Source organism: Polypterus senegalus, chromosome 15 (genome assembly GCF_016835505.1).
Source record: "Polypterus senegalus isolate Bchr_013 chromosome 15, ASM1683550v1, whole genome shotgun sequence".
Lineage (NCBI taxonomy): Eukaryota > Metazoa > Chordata > Cladistia > Polypteriformes > Polypteridae > Polypterus > Polypterus senegalus.
Window position 1 is genome coordinate 129577026 of NC_053168.1, and position 17985 is coordinate 129595010.

The 17985-nt window shown below is 37.4% G+C and overlaps 2 protein-coding genes across 2 annotated transcripts in view; one reads left to right on the top strand and one right to left on the bottom strand.

Moving 5' to 3' along the window:
• Positions 1-124: 124 nt before the first annotated feature.
• mterf3 (mitochondrial transcription termination factor 3) lies at positions 125-11961 on the bottom strand. Its single transcript, XM_039736918.1, has 8 exons — positions 11765-11961; positions 6970-7299; positions 6705-6839; positions 5052-5241; positions 3329-3476; positions 2025-2096; positions 1598-1759; positions 125-1203 (listed from the first exon to the last, which is right to left on the bottom strand). The coding sequence occupies exons 2-8, from the start codon at positions 7283-7285 to the stop codon at positions 1009-1011; spliced, it is 1218 nt and encodes a 405-aa protein (XP_039592852.1). The 5' UTR covers positions 7286-7299; positions 11765-11961; the 3' UTR covers positions 125-1008.
• Positions 11962-12210: 249 nt separating this feature from the next.
• ptdss1b (phosphatidylserine synthase 1b) overlaps positions 12211-17985 on the top strand; it is a 41498-nt gene continuing 35723 nt past the window's right edge. The window contains exon 1 of the mRNA XM_039736256.1: positions 12211-12481. Coding sequence (XP_039592190.1) covers positions 12303-12481 — 179 coding nt within the window. The 5' untranslated portion in view covers positions 12211-12302. The remainder of the gene's footprint in view (positions 12482-17985) is intronic.

A 17985-nucleotide genomic window follows, 5' to 3' on the forward strand; every position in this document is an offset into this window, starting at 1 on the left:
CGAGATTACTGCGCACAATAATCATCCACTTGCCGAGGCCACACGCGTCAGTCCAAATAACCTGAGCACACCTCAGGGTAAGCACTAGAAATGTAGTAGAGCACGCAAAAAAAGACTTCAAAAACAAATTCTTAAAACATTTATTTACATTGTTACAATAAAAATATAACATGTAGGGACGAGGGCATTGTTACACTGGTGCCCAAAATGATATGCATAATTTCAAGCCAATTTTGTGACTTGTTCTTGATCTTGACCCTGCAGTGGCACAATGGTTATTGCTACTTTCTTACCACAGTATGGACATGGGTTCAAATCCCACTGTACAGAGTAATGATAGCATTATTCCAAGTGTTTGTGTGGGCTTTCTTTTACAATTCCCACAACCCAATATGACATCTTGGGTTTACTAGCAGAGTGAATGGACTGACATTCTGCTCAGGGTTGGTTCTGATCCCCATATAATAGTAAACAGGTTTACAAAATGATGGATAGCTGGAGGTATACATTATATTTAATATAACAGGAAAACCATTTGTGTGATGGTTGAGCATTACTTTTGTATTTAAATGTATGTACACTTAAAGCACCCCAACTTAAGAAAGACAACATTTAGTCTCCTTTACATTTGTTGGTAATGGTTTATTTAAAATGCACTGCATTTTACCAGTGTCCTAGAAACAAAATTTTAGTGATACTGTAATCATTTTCCATTGATGCCTCTTTTAGAATGCATACCTGTAATCATCATTATTTTAAAAAAGCAACAATACCACAAATGTTAGTGTTTACACATCTGATAAATCACTGGATCATACAAACTTTTTTTGAACAGAGACCTGTTTCATTTAAAACATTACAGGCTTCCCAGGTGTTTGTTATCAGATGAAGAAGCGTGTTTCAGCCAAAATGCAGAACAATAATCAAGAGACTTTAATTGGGTTGAGGTATGAGTTATCCAAATAAATATTATAAAATTGGTTTGAAAAAATGTTGCTGTCATTTTTACTAGAGCGTCTTTTGAAAAATCTCAAAGTCTTTAACAGTGGCTAAAGCAATTTCTCTGCAGAAGACTTCATCTGTAAGGGTGGCTAAGCGATCCAGGGAGACATAATTTGGTAGACTGGGGTCATACTGTGCCCTTTCAAGGTACTTAAGAAACAAATGCCTTTCCTTAATTCTCAGGAGTTTACAGTTTAGCACCTATAAAAGAACACAAAATATATTCTCAAACAGATGCAGAGTATGGAGAAAATATATTTTTACACACATTTTATTTACATATATACATACACACACAAATAAAAATTGTAGTACTGCTGTTTTCCTTCAATACAGAACTGAGTAACCACATTAATCCAAATTAAAAATATGACTAAAATGGAATACCGATATTAAACTAGTTGTGATTTGCTTTCTGGAATGTAATCAATGCTAAAAATGTACATAATACATCTTGAGCTCCAACATAAGTAAAACTGAAGATATCATGGGCTTCCATCTTACATAGTTATTATTGCATTTGTACTATACTCTCTTACGTACAATTATGAAGAACAGGATTTAAAACATTTACTAAAAATTGATTAATATTTACCTGTGGGAATCTGCAAATCATATGATGAGGAACACCCATAGTATTGTGTACATAATCAAAAATTCCAGTGATTTTCTTTTTGTTAGCAGTTAAAACTTTTGGTACCATGCTTATAATATGCTGGATTTCATTTTTGTGAAAACCAAATTCAATTTCATAAACCTGTATAAAATACAAACATCTCAGTTTAATGCAAGCATCCCAGAAAACATAATCAACCTCCTCATACACTTATTAAGTTTGTCAACTTACACGGGTCATCTGGTCACTTTTTTTCCTCTTTTTCATGATTTACATTATATTTTATGATTAGATTAGAAAAAAAACTTTATTAATCCCTTCGGGAAATTCAGAAACTAAGTGAAGAATTTAAAACTTAAGATATATTTTTCAATACTTTTTTTTTTTTTTAAATCTGAATACCTACTTTAAGATTTTCTTTCACTGGCTCCAAGCTACCAGTTAGCAATCGTGGCAGCCGTGTCACAAGGTTCATTGTCTAAAAAAAATAAAAACATCAAAAACTTGTCAACAATGCAACAAACATCTCCAGTATGGCAGAATGTAGAAAACAGAGCATACTTACTTTGTTTTCCACTGGGGGGGGTTGAACACACAATATATGAATTGATTTTTAACAAATACTAGGGGGCTTGCCCCCTGCTCGCTTTTCTTAACCTAAAACTGAGCCTGTGCTACGAGCCAGCAACTTTGCATCTCTGCTGCTCGCATATGTGGATTTCACTTTCACCAAACAACAAATCTTAATTCTCACGGATACGCCTCTTCATTGGGAAGAAACACTACTTTTTCCTGATGGCAAAACGAATTAGAAGATCTACAAGTCTCCGACTTAAAGTTTAAATCCGAGCAATATATTCAATCTCTTTTCGATGTTCCGTTATTTCACAGACTAATAATTTGTTTGTTTGTGCTAATGTGATCTTTACTATCAGTTTTTTGAAAGTTTTGAATTTTAGTATTTTCATTATTTCTAACCTGCTCTATGTATTGCGCCGTTTTTGAATTCTTTACGAAGTTCTACTTTGTCATCTACTCTGTCTTTTATTTCCGACCCCGGGCGTTGTTAAATCTCTTGGCACAAAGTCTCATCTCGCGGGACGTGAAAGTATCTTTCTAAAAAAAGTCACATCTTGTCCCAGGCTAAAAAGTCTTGTCTCATTCCAGGAATTTTTTTTTTTTTATTATAATAGTGAGATTACCTTCATTTTCTGAACATGGCACACCATTTACAAACACTAGAGCCTTTCCCAACACTATGTGGTGCAAGGCATAAATGAATCCTAGATGCAACACCAGTCCATTACCAGGGACACTCATGTGCATACAAGTATTCACGCTGGGCCAATCTGGCATTACCTAGCATCTTGACACCCATCTTTTTTTTAGAATCTGGAGCAAACCAGAAGACCCAAAGAAGACCTTGGACACAATCATAACATACAAAACACCCAAAGTTGGATATCTGTAGGAGCTTCATAACCTTGAGACATTGTTCCATCTTTTCAGGTCAAAGGAAAACACATGAAACTAGCAAGTGCAAAACATTTCACCAAGAAAAAATAGTAACTTAAAATTGCTACCGTTTTTAAATTTCAACATTGGCTTTGTATTAAAATTGCTACAGTTTTTAAATTGTGCCACCATACATACATTAACATATTGTTTTTGGACTTTGATTTACATTTCAGACTATAAAATGAAACTTACCTTCTGTTTGCTCAATCCAAGCTCCTTCTGATAAAAGCCCAGTCTATTATCTATTCTTTCAACATTAAAATTTAGTAGATAAGGGGCTTTGGAAATAATTCTTGCAATGGCTGTGTTTGTAAATTTCTTAGACTTCAAATATGATACCCTGAAATCAAGAAAAATAACTAACTTTATGCTTTTTAAATCATAACTTATGACAAGGCAATCATGCATCAATGGTATTGTGAACACATTTAAATTCTACATGGATCACACACACACACACACACACACACAAGGGGATTAGAATTAATAGATTAAGAATACTATGTTGCAGACAGCACGTTTAGAATAACAAAGTCAAAGACACGACACTTTTCAATTTGCACACACATTAAAACATTCATTATTAGTGACGAACTCATAAAACATAACCTGTGAGTTAGGAGTTAGTCTAGTAAAAACGAACAGGTATCAAGGTCTAATGGTTGTTGAGAGGATGTAGAAATCGGAATGTTATCTTTCATATCAAATCACAGAGGATATCCTTTACCTGGATATTGGTGAAACTATTTCAGGTTTGAAATAAAGTACAAAACTGCAAGCATACAGAAGTGGAATCCTCCTTGCAGACTATAAATAAATGTATTACCACATCTGTGTGTAAAGATCTTGGGCATCACAATAAATGTAAAGCTAGGCATCTAGGTATTTAAGTGTTTATTTGCTCATTAGTACACGGTATATAAAATTAGAATAAACACAAATACTGGCACAATAAAAAGGAACATTAATGTCTTGTCTTTTTAAAAATAAACCAATATTTTGTGGAGTCTTCCTCTGAATATAAAACTGAGGCAATTGGCTTTGGTAAACTGCTGTATAATTTTTTTAATTAGTCCAGTGACAAATACTTGATATAATTTGATACAGGGCATTTTGTTATTTTCACAGTAAAAAAAAAAAAAGATTACACACAGCTTTAATTATATTGAGACTGATGCTCTGAGGTGGCCAGTCTAATACTTCTAATGTTTGAGCCTCAGACATTTATCCAATTAGCCCCTTTCATAAATATGAATGAAAACTTGTGGTTATGATCCAATGCACCCATTTATTTATTAAATTGCACCACTAGTATGCCAAACTCAGTTAAATACCTCATCAATTTACATCAGGTGTGCTGTTGGCAGAATTTAACAATATATGGTATCGAAGAGGGTCAATAAATGTTAAACACAAGAAATTCTTTCACTGTTATCAATTTTTTAAAAATTATACTAATATATAGTGTATTAAGAAGCAAATACATAATTCCCAGTTAACTATCTTTAAAAATAATTTCTGAGCAACTTAAAACTTCTGTAAGTTATCACAGTGAGTTTATACATGTATATATGAATATTGAAACAAACCATATATGTATAGTTTATAATTTAAAACATATATAGTATATATTGTACATAATTTTACATATATGTACATGCTACATTCTTTGTATACTTGTGTGTTTATTGGTACTGTATTATTGTCACTGTTCGGAGGAAACAGGCAAACAAGAATTTCATTATACCATATACACAACAGTAAACCTGAACATATGCATATATACACATGGGAAAGGCGCTATATAAATAAAATGTATTACTATTATTATTATTATTATGAAAGATAATACGAAAATAACATCTGAGTAAACTAAATAACAAAATAGTAGCTGCCACATATGTTGATCATCAACCTTATCTGTAGGTCCTCCAAGTTTTCTGTTAGGATGAAAGGATTCTTGGTGAGAAAAGGCCCCAACTGGTTTTCCAGCACACCGACTTCTTTGAGGAATAATAACTTTTCCTTAATATCTTTCTCAAAATCCAAACGGATCAGCATGTTTCCCACATTAGGTCGCTGCTCCAGTTTGGACAGATCAACACCTATAAGAAAAACAGTGATGTGAGCATGTGTAGCAATCTAAATTTAAAATATACATTACAACTCTAGAAATCACATGCAAAATTCTCCAACTTTCTCAGAAGATTACTTGTAATTAGTAAATAAAATATGTTTATATTTATATGTATATATTTATATAAAGTTCCTTGAAAATTTAATGTAAAAAATATTTGTACTATTAGAGACATTTTAGACAGCAGTTGGTTTTCAACTTTCTACTGTCGATCAGAGTGAAGTTGTTTCTAACTTCATCTTTACAAATTTTCTACTTGGGCTTTTCACACAGGATAGATGAAGAACCATTTACTACAGATAAACACTGTAAAGTCTGTTGTCTGTTAATATTATTTAAAATAAATTAATTGAATTTAGTAAGTAATAATATATAGCAGGGGTTCTCAAACTCGGTCCTGGGGGACCCCTGTGGCTGCAGGTTTTTGTTCCAACCAGATTCCTAATCAGTGACAACACCTGACAGCATTGATCTCATCTCATTAGCTGGTATTATTTATCTTTTATTCTACATTCATAAAAGCACAGCAGCATGATTTTTACATTTATAAGAAACTTAGAAATATTTGTTTTTGCTATAGATTTAAATGCTTAACGCTCTTTTTATTATATTTCACCTTTTCTCTGTGCAGTTTGCTCCCTTCATTGAATCTTAATAATAACAATTAAAAAGAAGCACAGCAGAAACCCAAGCAAACACTCAATCATGAAAGGCTGCAACTACTTTAGCGTCAGCCCCACAAAGTAGTAAATAACGGATTAATTAACTAATTAGAACACCTAGAAAAGTAGAATGACAATCAAGATGTTAAAAAGAAAAAAATACCTATAACTTAGTACATTTTAATACTTTTTTTTTTTTTTTTTTACCAAACTAAGTTTTCTAATTTGTATATTGTTCCCAAAACAGGGAATCTGGGAAACAGTTCACTTAATTAGCCCAGGAGTCCAATTAAAAAGAGAGGCTGGTTGGAACAAAAACCTGCAGCCACAGGGGTCCCCCAGGACCGAGTTTGAGAACCCCTGATCTATAGGATGGAAGATCAGAAAATGGAGGGCATTCTGTACAAACAGGGATGTTCTTTCGGAAAAATACCATTAAAACAAGCTATTCCATAACTCTCCATAAAATTCTAAAATTAAAGAGAATCGGACATTTAAGTGTGAGATTTTCTAGTTGTTATCATGCCAATAAATACAGTATGTAGTAGTAACCCATACTTGCTTTTACTAAAAGCTGGGTGGCACAATCCCCAGAGAATTTCCTCAGCAGCAACAGATGCGTTTAAAGGCAGCAGATCCTTGATTAATTCCTGCCATGCAAATGCTACAAGGTATCAGTATTAGCCACCACAGAAGCAACACAGTTTTGTGCATCCTCTTAAACCTGAATCCACAATGCTACATAATGTACAAGTTTCAATTCCCTCACCCAGGAGGACTAGCTGACGAAGGGTCTCAGACTGCTCCACATAATGTTTAAGAGTGTTGGAACAAGCGGGAAGAGGAGGTTCTGCATTGATCTGTACTGCTTCATCTTCAGTAATGTTCTCTAGGGGGTGCTTGGCTGAAACCAAAGAATAACACAAAAATAAAACATGCATATTTTTGATAACACACAAGGGCAGGGTGATTTCAGAAGTATAACAACAGTATTTTTTCCTCCTCAATATTTTAATATTTACTTATAAACCTACCTGGTAGTTCACAATCCTGAAGTGAAAGTTGTGCTATTTGCTGGAACTGCTTTTCAAATGGAAGCAGATGCTTTGGTGCATTTTCCTCGTCGGCTGGCTGAACTTTATCCCCACTGCTAGTGTACCGACGTGCTGGCAATCTCCAGGATCTGGCAACCAGCCAGAAATTTGCATTTGATCTACCTGATGAGGGAATGGATAATTGTGCCACCTGGGTAGTTCTTTGGTATACCCTTGTTTTGTGAAATGTAATGAGAAAACCACATGTCCTTATGAAAAGATACCTATGGCACAACTGATAAAATACCGATGCCATCTGAAAGAGTATCACTGCAAGGGGCAAATACAAAAACATTATTTCAGGACACATATTTTACATTCAGAATTACTTCAAACATAATCATGTTCCCTGTAAAGAATTAGTCTAACTGTAAGCAACTCATGAGTAAAAGACTAAATATTTTTCTTTATAATTGTATCGAGCTTCTGAAAAAAGCCAAATTTCTCCCAAACAAAATGCTATCTACTTGTGTGGTTACATACATTTCCATATGTCATTCAGCCTGTTTTGTTTTCTGTTTACTATTTCTGCTAAAGAAAACGAAAACTAATGCTAAAAAGTCACCTGATGACCTATAAAGGTATTGGTTTCTAAAACTACAAACTCTGATTTGCTTATCCTCTTATCTTCTTTTCCTATCCTGGTTATATCCAGTTTGCCCTCTTATATCAAGACAATATTAGATGCCTCTATTTCTTGATAACCTGTCACATTGAATGAATACCTTTCATTCTGCAAAAAAAAAAAAAACTTTCTTGAGGAAGTTGTTTCATTTTGGCCATTTGTGAAGAAAGAACTCTTTAGGTGTGCCAGTGCCTTGCAATTCAAGTGAACATAATGGGTTTCGGTGGAGTTACAGCAATTACAAAGATTTCTCTAATAGCCAGTTAGCATTTAAGATGAGAGTGGACCACCAATAATAATAATAATAATAATAGTGCTTTTCATAGTAATCGGGGAGCCACTTCAACCACCACGGATGTGCAGAAGCCACCTGGCAGCCATTTCTGTGCGTGTATGCTCATGGCATATCAGCCACTAGGTGCTGAAGTGGAGAGAGAGAGAGAGAGAGAGAGAGAGAGAGAAAGAGAGAGAGAGAGAGACAGTTAGTTAGAGACAAGGGATGATTAGGTGGGAAGAATGACTAGGCCATGGAGGGCAATTTAGCCTGAACATCAGGATACACCCTACTCTTTAAGCACAATGCCCAGGGATCTTTAATCACCACAGAGAATAATGACATCAGTTTTAGGTCTTATTCTAAGGACGGTACAGTGTCCGGGCGGCACGGTGGCGCAGTGGTAGCGCTGCTGCCTCGCAGTTAAGAGACCCGGGTTCGCTTCCCGGGTCCTCCCTGCGTGGAGTTTGCATGTTCTCCCCTGTCTGCGTGGGTTTTCGGCTCGGTTTCCTCCCACAATCCAAAGACATGCAGGTTAGGTGGATTGGCGATTCTACATTGGCCCTAGTGTGTGCTTGGTGTGTGGGTGTGTTTGTGTGTGTCCTGCGGTGGGTTGGCACCCTGCCCAGGATTGGTTCCTGCCTTGTGCCCTGTGTTGGCTGGGATTGGCTCCAGCGGACCCCCGTGACCCTGTATTCGGATTCAGCGGGTTAGAAAATGGATGGATGGACGGTACAGTGTCCCCATCACTGCAATGGGACATTGGGATCTACATTCAGACCACAGGAAAAGCACCCCCTACTGGACTCACCATCACCTCTTCCAGCAGCAACCCAAGCTGTTGAAAATGTGGCTTTGCTGTCATATGTGAATAAAACAATAAAAATCAGTAATTTCAAGCAGTAAAACCCATTGTAAACACTGATGTTTTGGTTGTTTTTAAATCAATGTAATGGTATCTTGACTTAAAAAAAAAAAAAATACCCATTTCTATCAAAAATATGACTTTCTGGGCATATCCAAACTTTTAACTGGTTGCATATATGTATTTTATAAGTTTGATTTCTATTACAGAAGGAAAGAGTGAATAAGACTTCCATTGTCTTTATGACATAAGGTAATACACTAAAATGTATGCAAAAAAACTTAAAATTGTCTCATGACTGATATTGCTTAGTAGTTTGTAGACTCAAATTTGAGTCAAAACATGCCTCCTAAAAGACTGTTATCAAATTATTGAAGTAATTTAGTAAGTGAACACCAATTTAAAGATCCTGACTTGTTTAGTAGCTTTCATTAGAGTTTTGCTGCACTGTACAGTATATGTAATTCATACTGGTATTGGCATCAATGACATGGCTTATCTCTCTATTATACAAAAAACCTGCGACGAGACAAAACGTTTTGGAAGATCTTTTCAAGTCCCGCGAGTTGAGACTTTGGCCATGAGATTTTTCAAAGTTACGCTCTCCATTTTCAACCACACACACAGTAATCTCACCTCGCATTCGTGTGAATGCTTTTGACAGACACAGTTTCTGCTCTCTCGGCTCTTATAAATTTTAACGTTTTCCTTACTTTAAGGTCCCAATTAAAGAAGACGTATTTTGTCCAAATCTTATCGAAGACTTTCATCACGAAGGGTTATCAACAGTAAAAATGAGTACACGGGCAATCCTAGCACCGAGAAACGATGAAGTCAAATGAATTTATGCCAAAAATGTCGATCGGTTACACTGCAAATTGATTAAATGCGTATCAATAGACTATGCTGAAACAGTTGGTGGTGATCGTGCGGAGTACATCTTCTGCAGATAACATTAGACACCAAAGGAGATCTTGATATGCCATTCGTATTAAAATGTTAACAGTTTCCCGTTAGGACAGCTTTTGCAAAGACAATTAGCAAATCTCAGAGCCAAACATTTGAAAAAGTCGTTTTATTTAATAGAAAGAAACGAAATTCAATCACTGGCAGTTATATGTTGCGTTGACCCGATGAAAGTCCAAACACAGAATCAAAACTCAATGCAATATTGACTACATTTTAATTCAAAAAATTGTTTTTACTAAAGTTTTACAGTAAAAGTTTAAAAAGTATTTGCATGTGAATTTCAAAGCCAAACAGAACAAAATCGTATTACCAAACGAATAACTAATGCAACATGAAACATAATTTACTTTCAATTGACTATGTTTTACTTTGGTTAATTACTCGCTGTGATGTAAAATAGTTCTATTATGCATATGTAACAATTCCCATGATAATAAAAATCTGTTTAAATTGTACAACCGCATCACCATACGCAAGTGACTGAACCGCAAACAGGCTAGCGTGTAGCACAGGGGCCAACGCCCCCCTAGTATTTAAAAAATAAAATAAAAATACGCTAAGAGCACCAATGCAGTCCTACCTCAAAGATTAAAAGACATGCTTTGTCTTACAAGTTATTTTAGATGCTAACAAGTAATCTAGACACACCATCAAAGATATGATTTTGTAACTAGGTCCAGACCCTGCGGTAGCTAAACTCATTGTATGCCTGGCATTCCATCAATCAAATGACTAGCTTCAGAGCCAGTGGCAGACATACCTATGAAATAAAAATCGCAAGCCTGCAATGTCATAAAAAGAAGTCCATGTAGTGCAGCAAAGGTGACCAGTCCTTTCAGGAATAGCGATCCATCTAAAAGAGCCATGTAAACCGCAAAGAATCCATTCTGGCACTCAGCTCTGACACTATATTGGTGTCAGAAACAAGATGAAAAGAAGGCCTACCTTCCAAAGTAACAAGTGGTGACTTCAGTGGAGGACTGCAATGGACTTGCTTGGCTCTTCTGGGGAATTGCTGGATAATCTCAATGCTGAGATCAGGGACTTGAAGTGCAGTACAGGGAGAAAACAGGCATGCAACCTCAACTTCAGCAGTTCCACCAACACTTCTGCATTGGCCTGGATATACAGATGGCAACATGGAGCTGGGGGAAAATGTGGCAGACCAAGTTTTCACTGACTCTAGGTAAGCCATGTGAAGCAGGGCTGGCTGTAAAACCACACAGGCAATGGACAAGACAGACTACAGAAGTGTTCCAGAGCAGCAATGGAAGGGAGCCTCTCACAGCTGAGATCTGGCTCTGGAATGGTGTTTGAAGTGTCAGTTTAGGAAAGGAAAACACCCAAGAGACAGACCATCATATCTGCAGCTCCAAACAAGGAGGTGCTCACTTATAATCGACAGATCACTGCAAAGAAATACAGTATTTAATACCTCAGTGCAGAACGGAACATCTGTGCTGCACCACCTAACAACGAAGCACTTAAGACCCCTGCTAATGTGCTTTTGTCACAGGCTGCACCATGGCAGCAAGATAAAAGTGGTCGCGGCGGACAGCAACTTCAAAGTCAGGGATATGCAAAAGCGCTGACAAGTTCCATCAAGTAAACGCGCAGCTTTAGAGCCAGTGACAGGGTTGCCTATAAAAAACAAGGCAAGCCTGCTGTGCCGCAAACAGAATTCTATCAAGCACGGCAAAGGCTAGCAGTCCATTTCAAAATAGCAAATCACCTAAACGAATCCATTCTGGCACTCGGCGCAACAATATATATTTCTGACAAGCTGATTTCTGTAGCTTATAAATGACATAGGAAAAATCTGCAGTAACGGTACACATGGCTGACACCGATGTAGGGGAAAAGGACCTGGTCTACAAAAAAGGCTGAACATTTGAAGAATTCAGTTCATCACGGTAACAGAAATGAACACACATGAGGAGCAAGTTCGAAAAGTATATCCAATACCTTAGTTGTCATAATGAAAGCAAAGATGTAAACTTACAAACAGCGATGCATGCGTGGTTTGCGTCTCCATTGGCTTCCGCCTGCACTGGCTTTGTTCGGCTTATGGACTGACAATGAGCATTATTAATTGATCACCTCTATTTAGAAAACGGCTTTTCATTCAATTCGCTCGGTCGGACTAAGCAAACACGTGAGCTCAGATCCGCACTACAGAGCGGAAGTATGTGAGCTTCTGGTTGGAAGAGTCCATTGCATCTTGTGAAGAGGGGTTACTCTTGTGACCTTGTATAGGAGAAGAAAAATAAATTGGTTGTATCCAAAAATAAACCGAATTTGCGCAGCGGGAACAAAATTAATATGTATTGTATTTAATTTTCTAATACACTGGGCCGCTGTTTAACCCGTATATTATATATTTTAATTATTAGAATTTGTAGCCCCACCCACATCGCTCGCGACCTTCTCGCTGCCTTTACTGTTTCTCCTGAGCGCGCGCGCGGTGTGTAGGTCGCTTCGTTCGTGCCCTAGGAGTGAGGAAACCTGGCGGGGTGAAAGAGTGAGGGTGTACCGCAGAGATGGCGTCCGCCCTGGGAGCGAGAACTCTTAGCAAAGACGACGTGAACTATCGGTTACATTTTCGAATGATCAACGAGCAGCAAGTGGAGGATATCACAATCGATTTCTTTTACAAGCCTCATACCATTACGCTGCTAACGTTTACTATTGTCAGCCTGATGTATTTTGCGTTTACGAGGTAAGTGCGGTGGTTTGGTCCTCTCTTTCGTTTGTGTGTTTTGCGGTGTCCAACGGCGAGGAAGTTTACTTTGCTCAGTTATTGCTAATGGTAAAATATTTCAGCCCGCAGTCTTACGGCCCCCTGTAATGTAACCGCCCACGGGCATGTATTTTTGGTCCCTTCTTGTCTTTTGTCATCACTCTTTTTGCGCGAGGCAGAACAGAACGGACATTGCCACCAGCCACACAGCTTTATTATTTTTATCTTGGATATTGAGTTGTGCAATTTAGAAGAGGCCGTTTTTTTCTCTTACATGTTTTTGATTCTCGATACTTTTTGGAAAGCGTACTTTCCTCCCAAGTTTTTCTTGCAGGCTTCAGAGCTCGTGTCCGTGTATTGGACTCCCACGAGTTTCATCCTTCCAGCCATAAAGGAATAATGAAATTTTATTTTGTATAATGCCTTTATTGCAGAACAGTATTCCAGGGTAGTTTGCACCGCGGAGTCTTGGATGTTCTTGTATTGCTGGGGATCATCAGGGCGTGGGACTTGAACCTGTGGTTCACATACGCAGCACTACAATACCATAGGCCCTGGCAGGTTGACTTTGCTTAGAGAGACCTTGTGTTAAAATAATGAAAAGCCTGAACTTAACGTTGTACTAAACTGATGTAACTAATTGAAAATGTGTCTGATCTGTTGTCAAAGTATTATTAATGCTAGTGATGACAAGATACAAATGCTGACATGATCACAGGGGCCTTTTGTTGGGGTAAGTGCAACTGGTTAGGGCCCCATGGCATACTGGAGACCACCAACCTGCACACAAAGGCACGAGAGCAAACATGTACCTACATCATAGACTCTCAAATGGCTATTCTGATCACCATAAGTGTGTAATTTACACATTCTCCTCTTATTAGCATGGATTTTTGTGATGTTCTCAGGTTTGAGTTTTATAGGTTGTTTTCTTAATTCATTGCTAACACCATTAGGAATAACGGTATGTGAAGGTTTTGTTCAATAAATTTTAATGTCATGAGAATTGTAAAGACAGGCCTTAATATACACTCAATGGTCAAAAATGTGTTGGACATTTCATTCCAAAACCATGGACATTAATATGAAGTTGCCCCCACTCACCAAAGGCTTGAGACCATATCTGCCTCCTCATTTCTAGGCAGGCTCTGCTCAGGAGTTTGGATTCTGCCTGTGGGAATTTGTGGCCATTCGGCAAAAGGAGCATTTGTGAGGTCAGGTACAGATGTTTGATGAGACGACTTGACTCACAGTAGGTGTTCCAGTTCACCCCAAAAGATGTTCATTGGTGGTGAAGTCAGAGCTCTTTGCTGGCTACTCGAGTTCCTCCACAACAAACTGATCAAAACATTTCTTTATGAAACTGGCTTTATGCACAGTGGCATAATTATGCTGGAACATAAATGGGTTTCCCCCATACTGTTGGAAGGTGAAAAAATGAAGCACAAAATTGTTAAAATGTGTTTGTATACTGTAGCATTAGCAGTGCTTTTCACTGGAACCCAACCCCTAAAGAAAGCCACAAACCATTATCCCTCACCTACTACACTTTACAGTAGGTAGTCTACAATCTGGAAGGTAGCATTCTCCTGGCACCCACCTAGCCCAGATTTGTCCATCAGAGTGCCAGATAGTGAGGCATGATTCATCACTCCAGTTAACACGTTTCCACTGCTCCAGAGTCCAATGTTGGTGTGCTTTACATCACTCCTGCCAACGGTTGGTATTGCAGATAGGGATCTTAGTCTTGTGTACAGCTGCTCAGCCATGGAAGCCCATTTCATGAGTCTCCAAAACTCACGGTTCTTGTGCTGATGATGTATGTGATGTAACAGTGGATTGATTATTTATTTATTTTTTTAAAACATGTTGTGTACTTAAGCACTTGGAGATCCTGCTCAGTAATATTAGCACTTATAGTTGACTAGGGAAGATTAGCAGAGCAGAAATTTTGAGTATTGACTTGTGACAAAGGTGGCATCCTATGACAATGACACGTTTAAAGTTCCCGAGTTCTTCAGTATGACCCATTTCTACTGCCAATGACTGTCAGTGGAGATTACATGGTCATGCTACTTATATGCACCTGTTGTCAATGGGAGTGGCTGAAGCACCTGAATTTGATATTTGAAAGGTGTGTACACAAACTTGGCAAAGCAGTATGTGAATAGTTAAGTTACCCATTATTACCAGGGTCATAACGTGGAAAAGTGGTGAGATAAAAAGTAATCAGAAACTATATATTACCCAGCTCTATTAACACCTTCCTTGTTGTAGTTAGTGTTTTCATTGGCGAAGGAATGATAAGCAGAATAATGAGGTTTTTTATGAAACTTCAAACTCTTCTTGCAGAGCTTCATCAGTCCCTAAATGGTACAGTACAATTCTAACATAGGAAGTTGCATATAATCCTCCAACACATATAGAGTTGGCTGTGGGTAATTTATTCAAATTAACTTTGCCAACTTTATTTTTCTGTACAGGATTGTACAATGCAATACACATCTTTATTATTTTATCAATAACTTACCACTTGATTTTTTGTTAATGAAAAAAAATCTGTTCATAATAATTCATTACACATTAAATGTGTCCTGCTCCATGCATTTCAGTCTTTTTTGTGTCAGATTTATTTTTCCATAGAAACAAGACATTGTCAGAAATATCCAGCATCATATGTGCAAAACAGTATATGCTTGGCTATTTTATTATGAGAATCTGCATGTGCCCATCTTCAGAGGTGATGTGCAGAGCAGCATGTGACTGTCTATTCTCTCTATTCAATATAAACATTAGACTTTTGGGTTAAAATTGAGTTTGGTTTCGGTTTCTAAGGCATATGTCATATAAGTTCCTTTCAAGCAAATAGCATCACCACGGATCTATTATGAGTGATGCTTAAATCGGAAGCCAATTCTTGTTTAACTAATCTTTTCAGATTTGTATATTTCTGTTATCGAGAATAGAGTCTGTTAATTGAAATGCTAAGAACATTTCTTATCCTGAAATACAGTATAACAACTGTATATTATTAACATTTTGTAAATATTGCCATTATTGAATTTAAGAAAATCTGCCTTTTATTTGTTTTTAGGGAAATTCATTTAGCAAAATGGATAAGATTTTAACTAATTTGTCAGTTGAAATGCTTCAAAGGTAATTGCACCATGATCTACAAAATGCATTATAAATGGTAGTTGTGTTTTATGGAATTATCCAGCTATTATTTCAAAATGTAGCTCTGTGTTGTACTTTACAGTCATTTCAGCAAATGACATACAGTATTCCTTGACAGAAGCAGTTTCAGACCTATGGCTGTATAATGTAGATTCACTGGGAACTGCAGCTGTTTAACATGGAGAGGGTAATTTGACTGGGTGAGAGGAATTTGTAGCTTAAAAACAGATTTTCTTTTATCACGTGCCATTAAGATTGTGGCCACTTGTTCTGCCCCTAAGCAGTTCCGGTCAGACTGTCATTCATATTTAACCAATTAGCTTTAATGTTCTTCTTTTGCATCGTGAAGGTGGAACTTAATGTGTAACTATAGAAACCTGACACAATATAAGATTTACCAAGCCCTCCTCACCACTGCATCAACACACCATGTAGCCTGCATTCGTAATTGTACTATCACTGAGTTATCTTATAACTTTCTTACGAATCCTTCTATATAAAAGCAGTTGGGATTGTCCTTCCGTCCCGTGAGTGCTACGCAGTTGCAGAGTTTCACACACGCCCCGTCCATTTTGCAATGCATGATGGAATTTGTAGTTTCGTTTTTCCAGGTAAAAGATGATTTTCTACTCCAGACTGTGCGATATCTTCTTCTTCTTTCTTACTATATAAAAGCGGTCGGGATTGTCCTTCCGTCCCGTGAGTGGAAAGCATAGCGGTATTCCGCTTATCACAGACTTACTACTTGCAGCTTGCGGTGCAGGCGACATGATGTGAGCAGAGTTCTGGTGCTCCCATCGTTCCCTTGCTTTTGTGCGCGATGCGCTGGAAAAACAGACAAAATTATGTCTCTGGAAATAATTAATGTTGATGGAGTACAAATGCCTCACCGCGTAGTAAATATCAGGGGGGTTCAAAAGGGCGACCTCAATATAGAAAAAAAGTTTAAATTTCATCACAAAAATAACAAACTACGAGTATTAAAGTAATACCGCTCAAATGCAATATAACCAAATTAATGAGTTTGCATAAAATATCAAATTGATCTACATATTGAATTGCTTTAAGGAGTGGTCAACTTAAAAGTCGGTCGCCTTAAAAGGCGGGTCAGCCTAGTATTCAGTATAGGCTGCGGTGGGCTGGCACCCTGCCTGAGGTTATTTCCTGCCTTGCGGCCTGTGTTGGCTGGGATTGGCTCCAGCTGACGCCCCGTGACCCTGTGTTAGGATATAGCGGGTTGGAAGATGACTGACTGACTATTCAGTATAGGGACCTTTTTAATTGATGCTGGAACAAACTTGCATGTAATGACATAAGACACTCTTGTTTTAAACAAATGGCATTGTTTTTTATATATTTTTTTCTTATGAGTGCTCCTATGAATGTTAACCATATCAGTGACCCCTAAGGAGACGGTGTCTCAATCAGTATTCACAGTACACCTTTCTCTGGCCTATGTCATCCAGGCATACGTGTAACATGGTACTTTGAGATATAGTGGGTAAACTAACCTTAATTTAACATTGCAAGAGGAGGAAAGTAGCTTTGCCATAACATCCCCTATAGCCTAACTATAATTTGTATGCTGAAGAGAATAGTGTTAAATGTTTGGTCTGCAGCACCATAGCCACCTACCATAACCTTTGTGGAGCTTTCTTTTTGTTGAGTGATAACACCGTATCATTTCTTTACAGTCAGCAGTCAGGATGGGATGGAGGGGGACTGGGCATGGTTGAAATTCTATAGTAAAAATCCAACTTATAATGAGAAGTACAGTACCTGTGTATCAAAGTTTAGTTCTGTGGCTTGAAAGTTGTTCATAAAAAGGTTATAGTGTAGAAGCACTGTCTTAAACAAGAGGTTTATTGTCCCCGGTCTCAAGTCGCTATATGTTTGGCAGAACATGTGTTGGGTGATGTTGTTTTCACTGATGGTAGTATGGCAATGAAACAAAATAGAGGATCAAATCATGTCAGGAGTTAGGATTTATGTGATGAAAACAAGAAGGGGATTTTGCTACTGATCCTGGGGTCACCACTATACTTTATTGTGTATTATCAATTCTCAGCATGGCTGATCCAATTTGGAGATGGAACTGGATTATTAGACAATCTACGGCTGATTTTATTTATTTTTTTCCCCAGATTTCTTATTATTTGTAATTCTGGAGATGTACACGTGTGTGTTTTTTAGATCAGATTGCAGTATTGTATTTAGCTAATAAGATCTAAGAATTTCATAGTGTTCTTTTTGAGACTTCAGTCTTTGGTTTAGCATTAAAATTATTAACCTCTTCATTGCTAGCA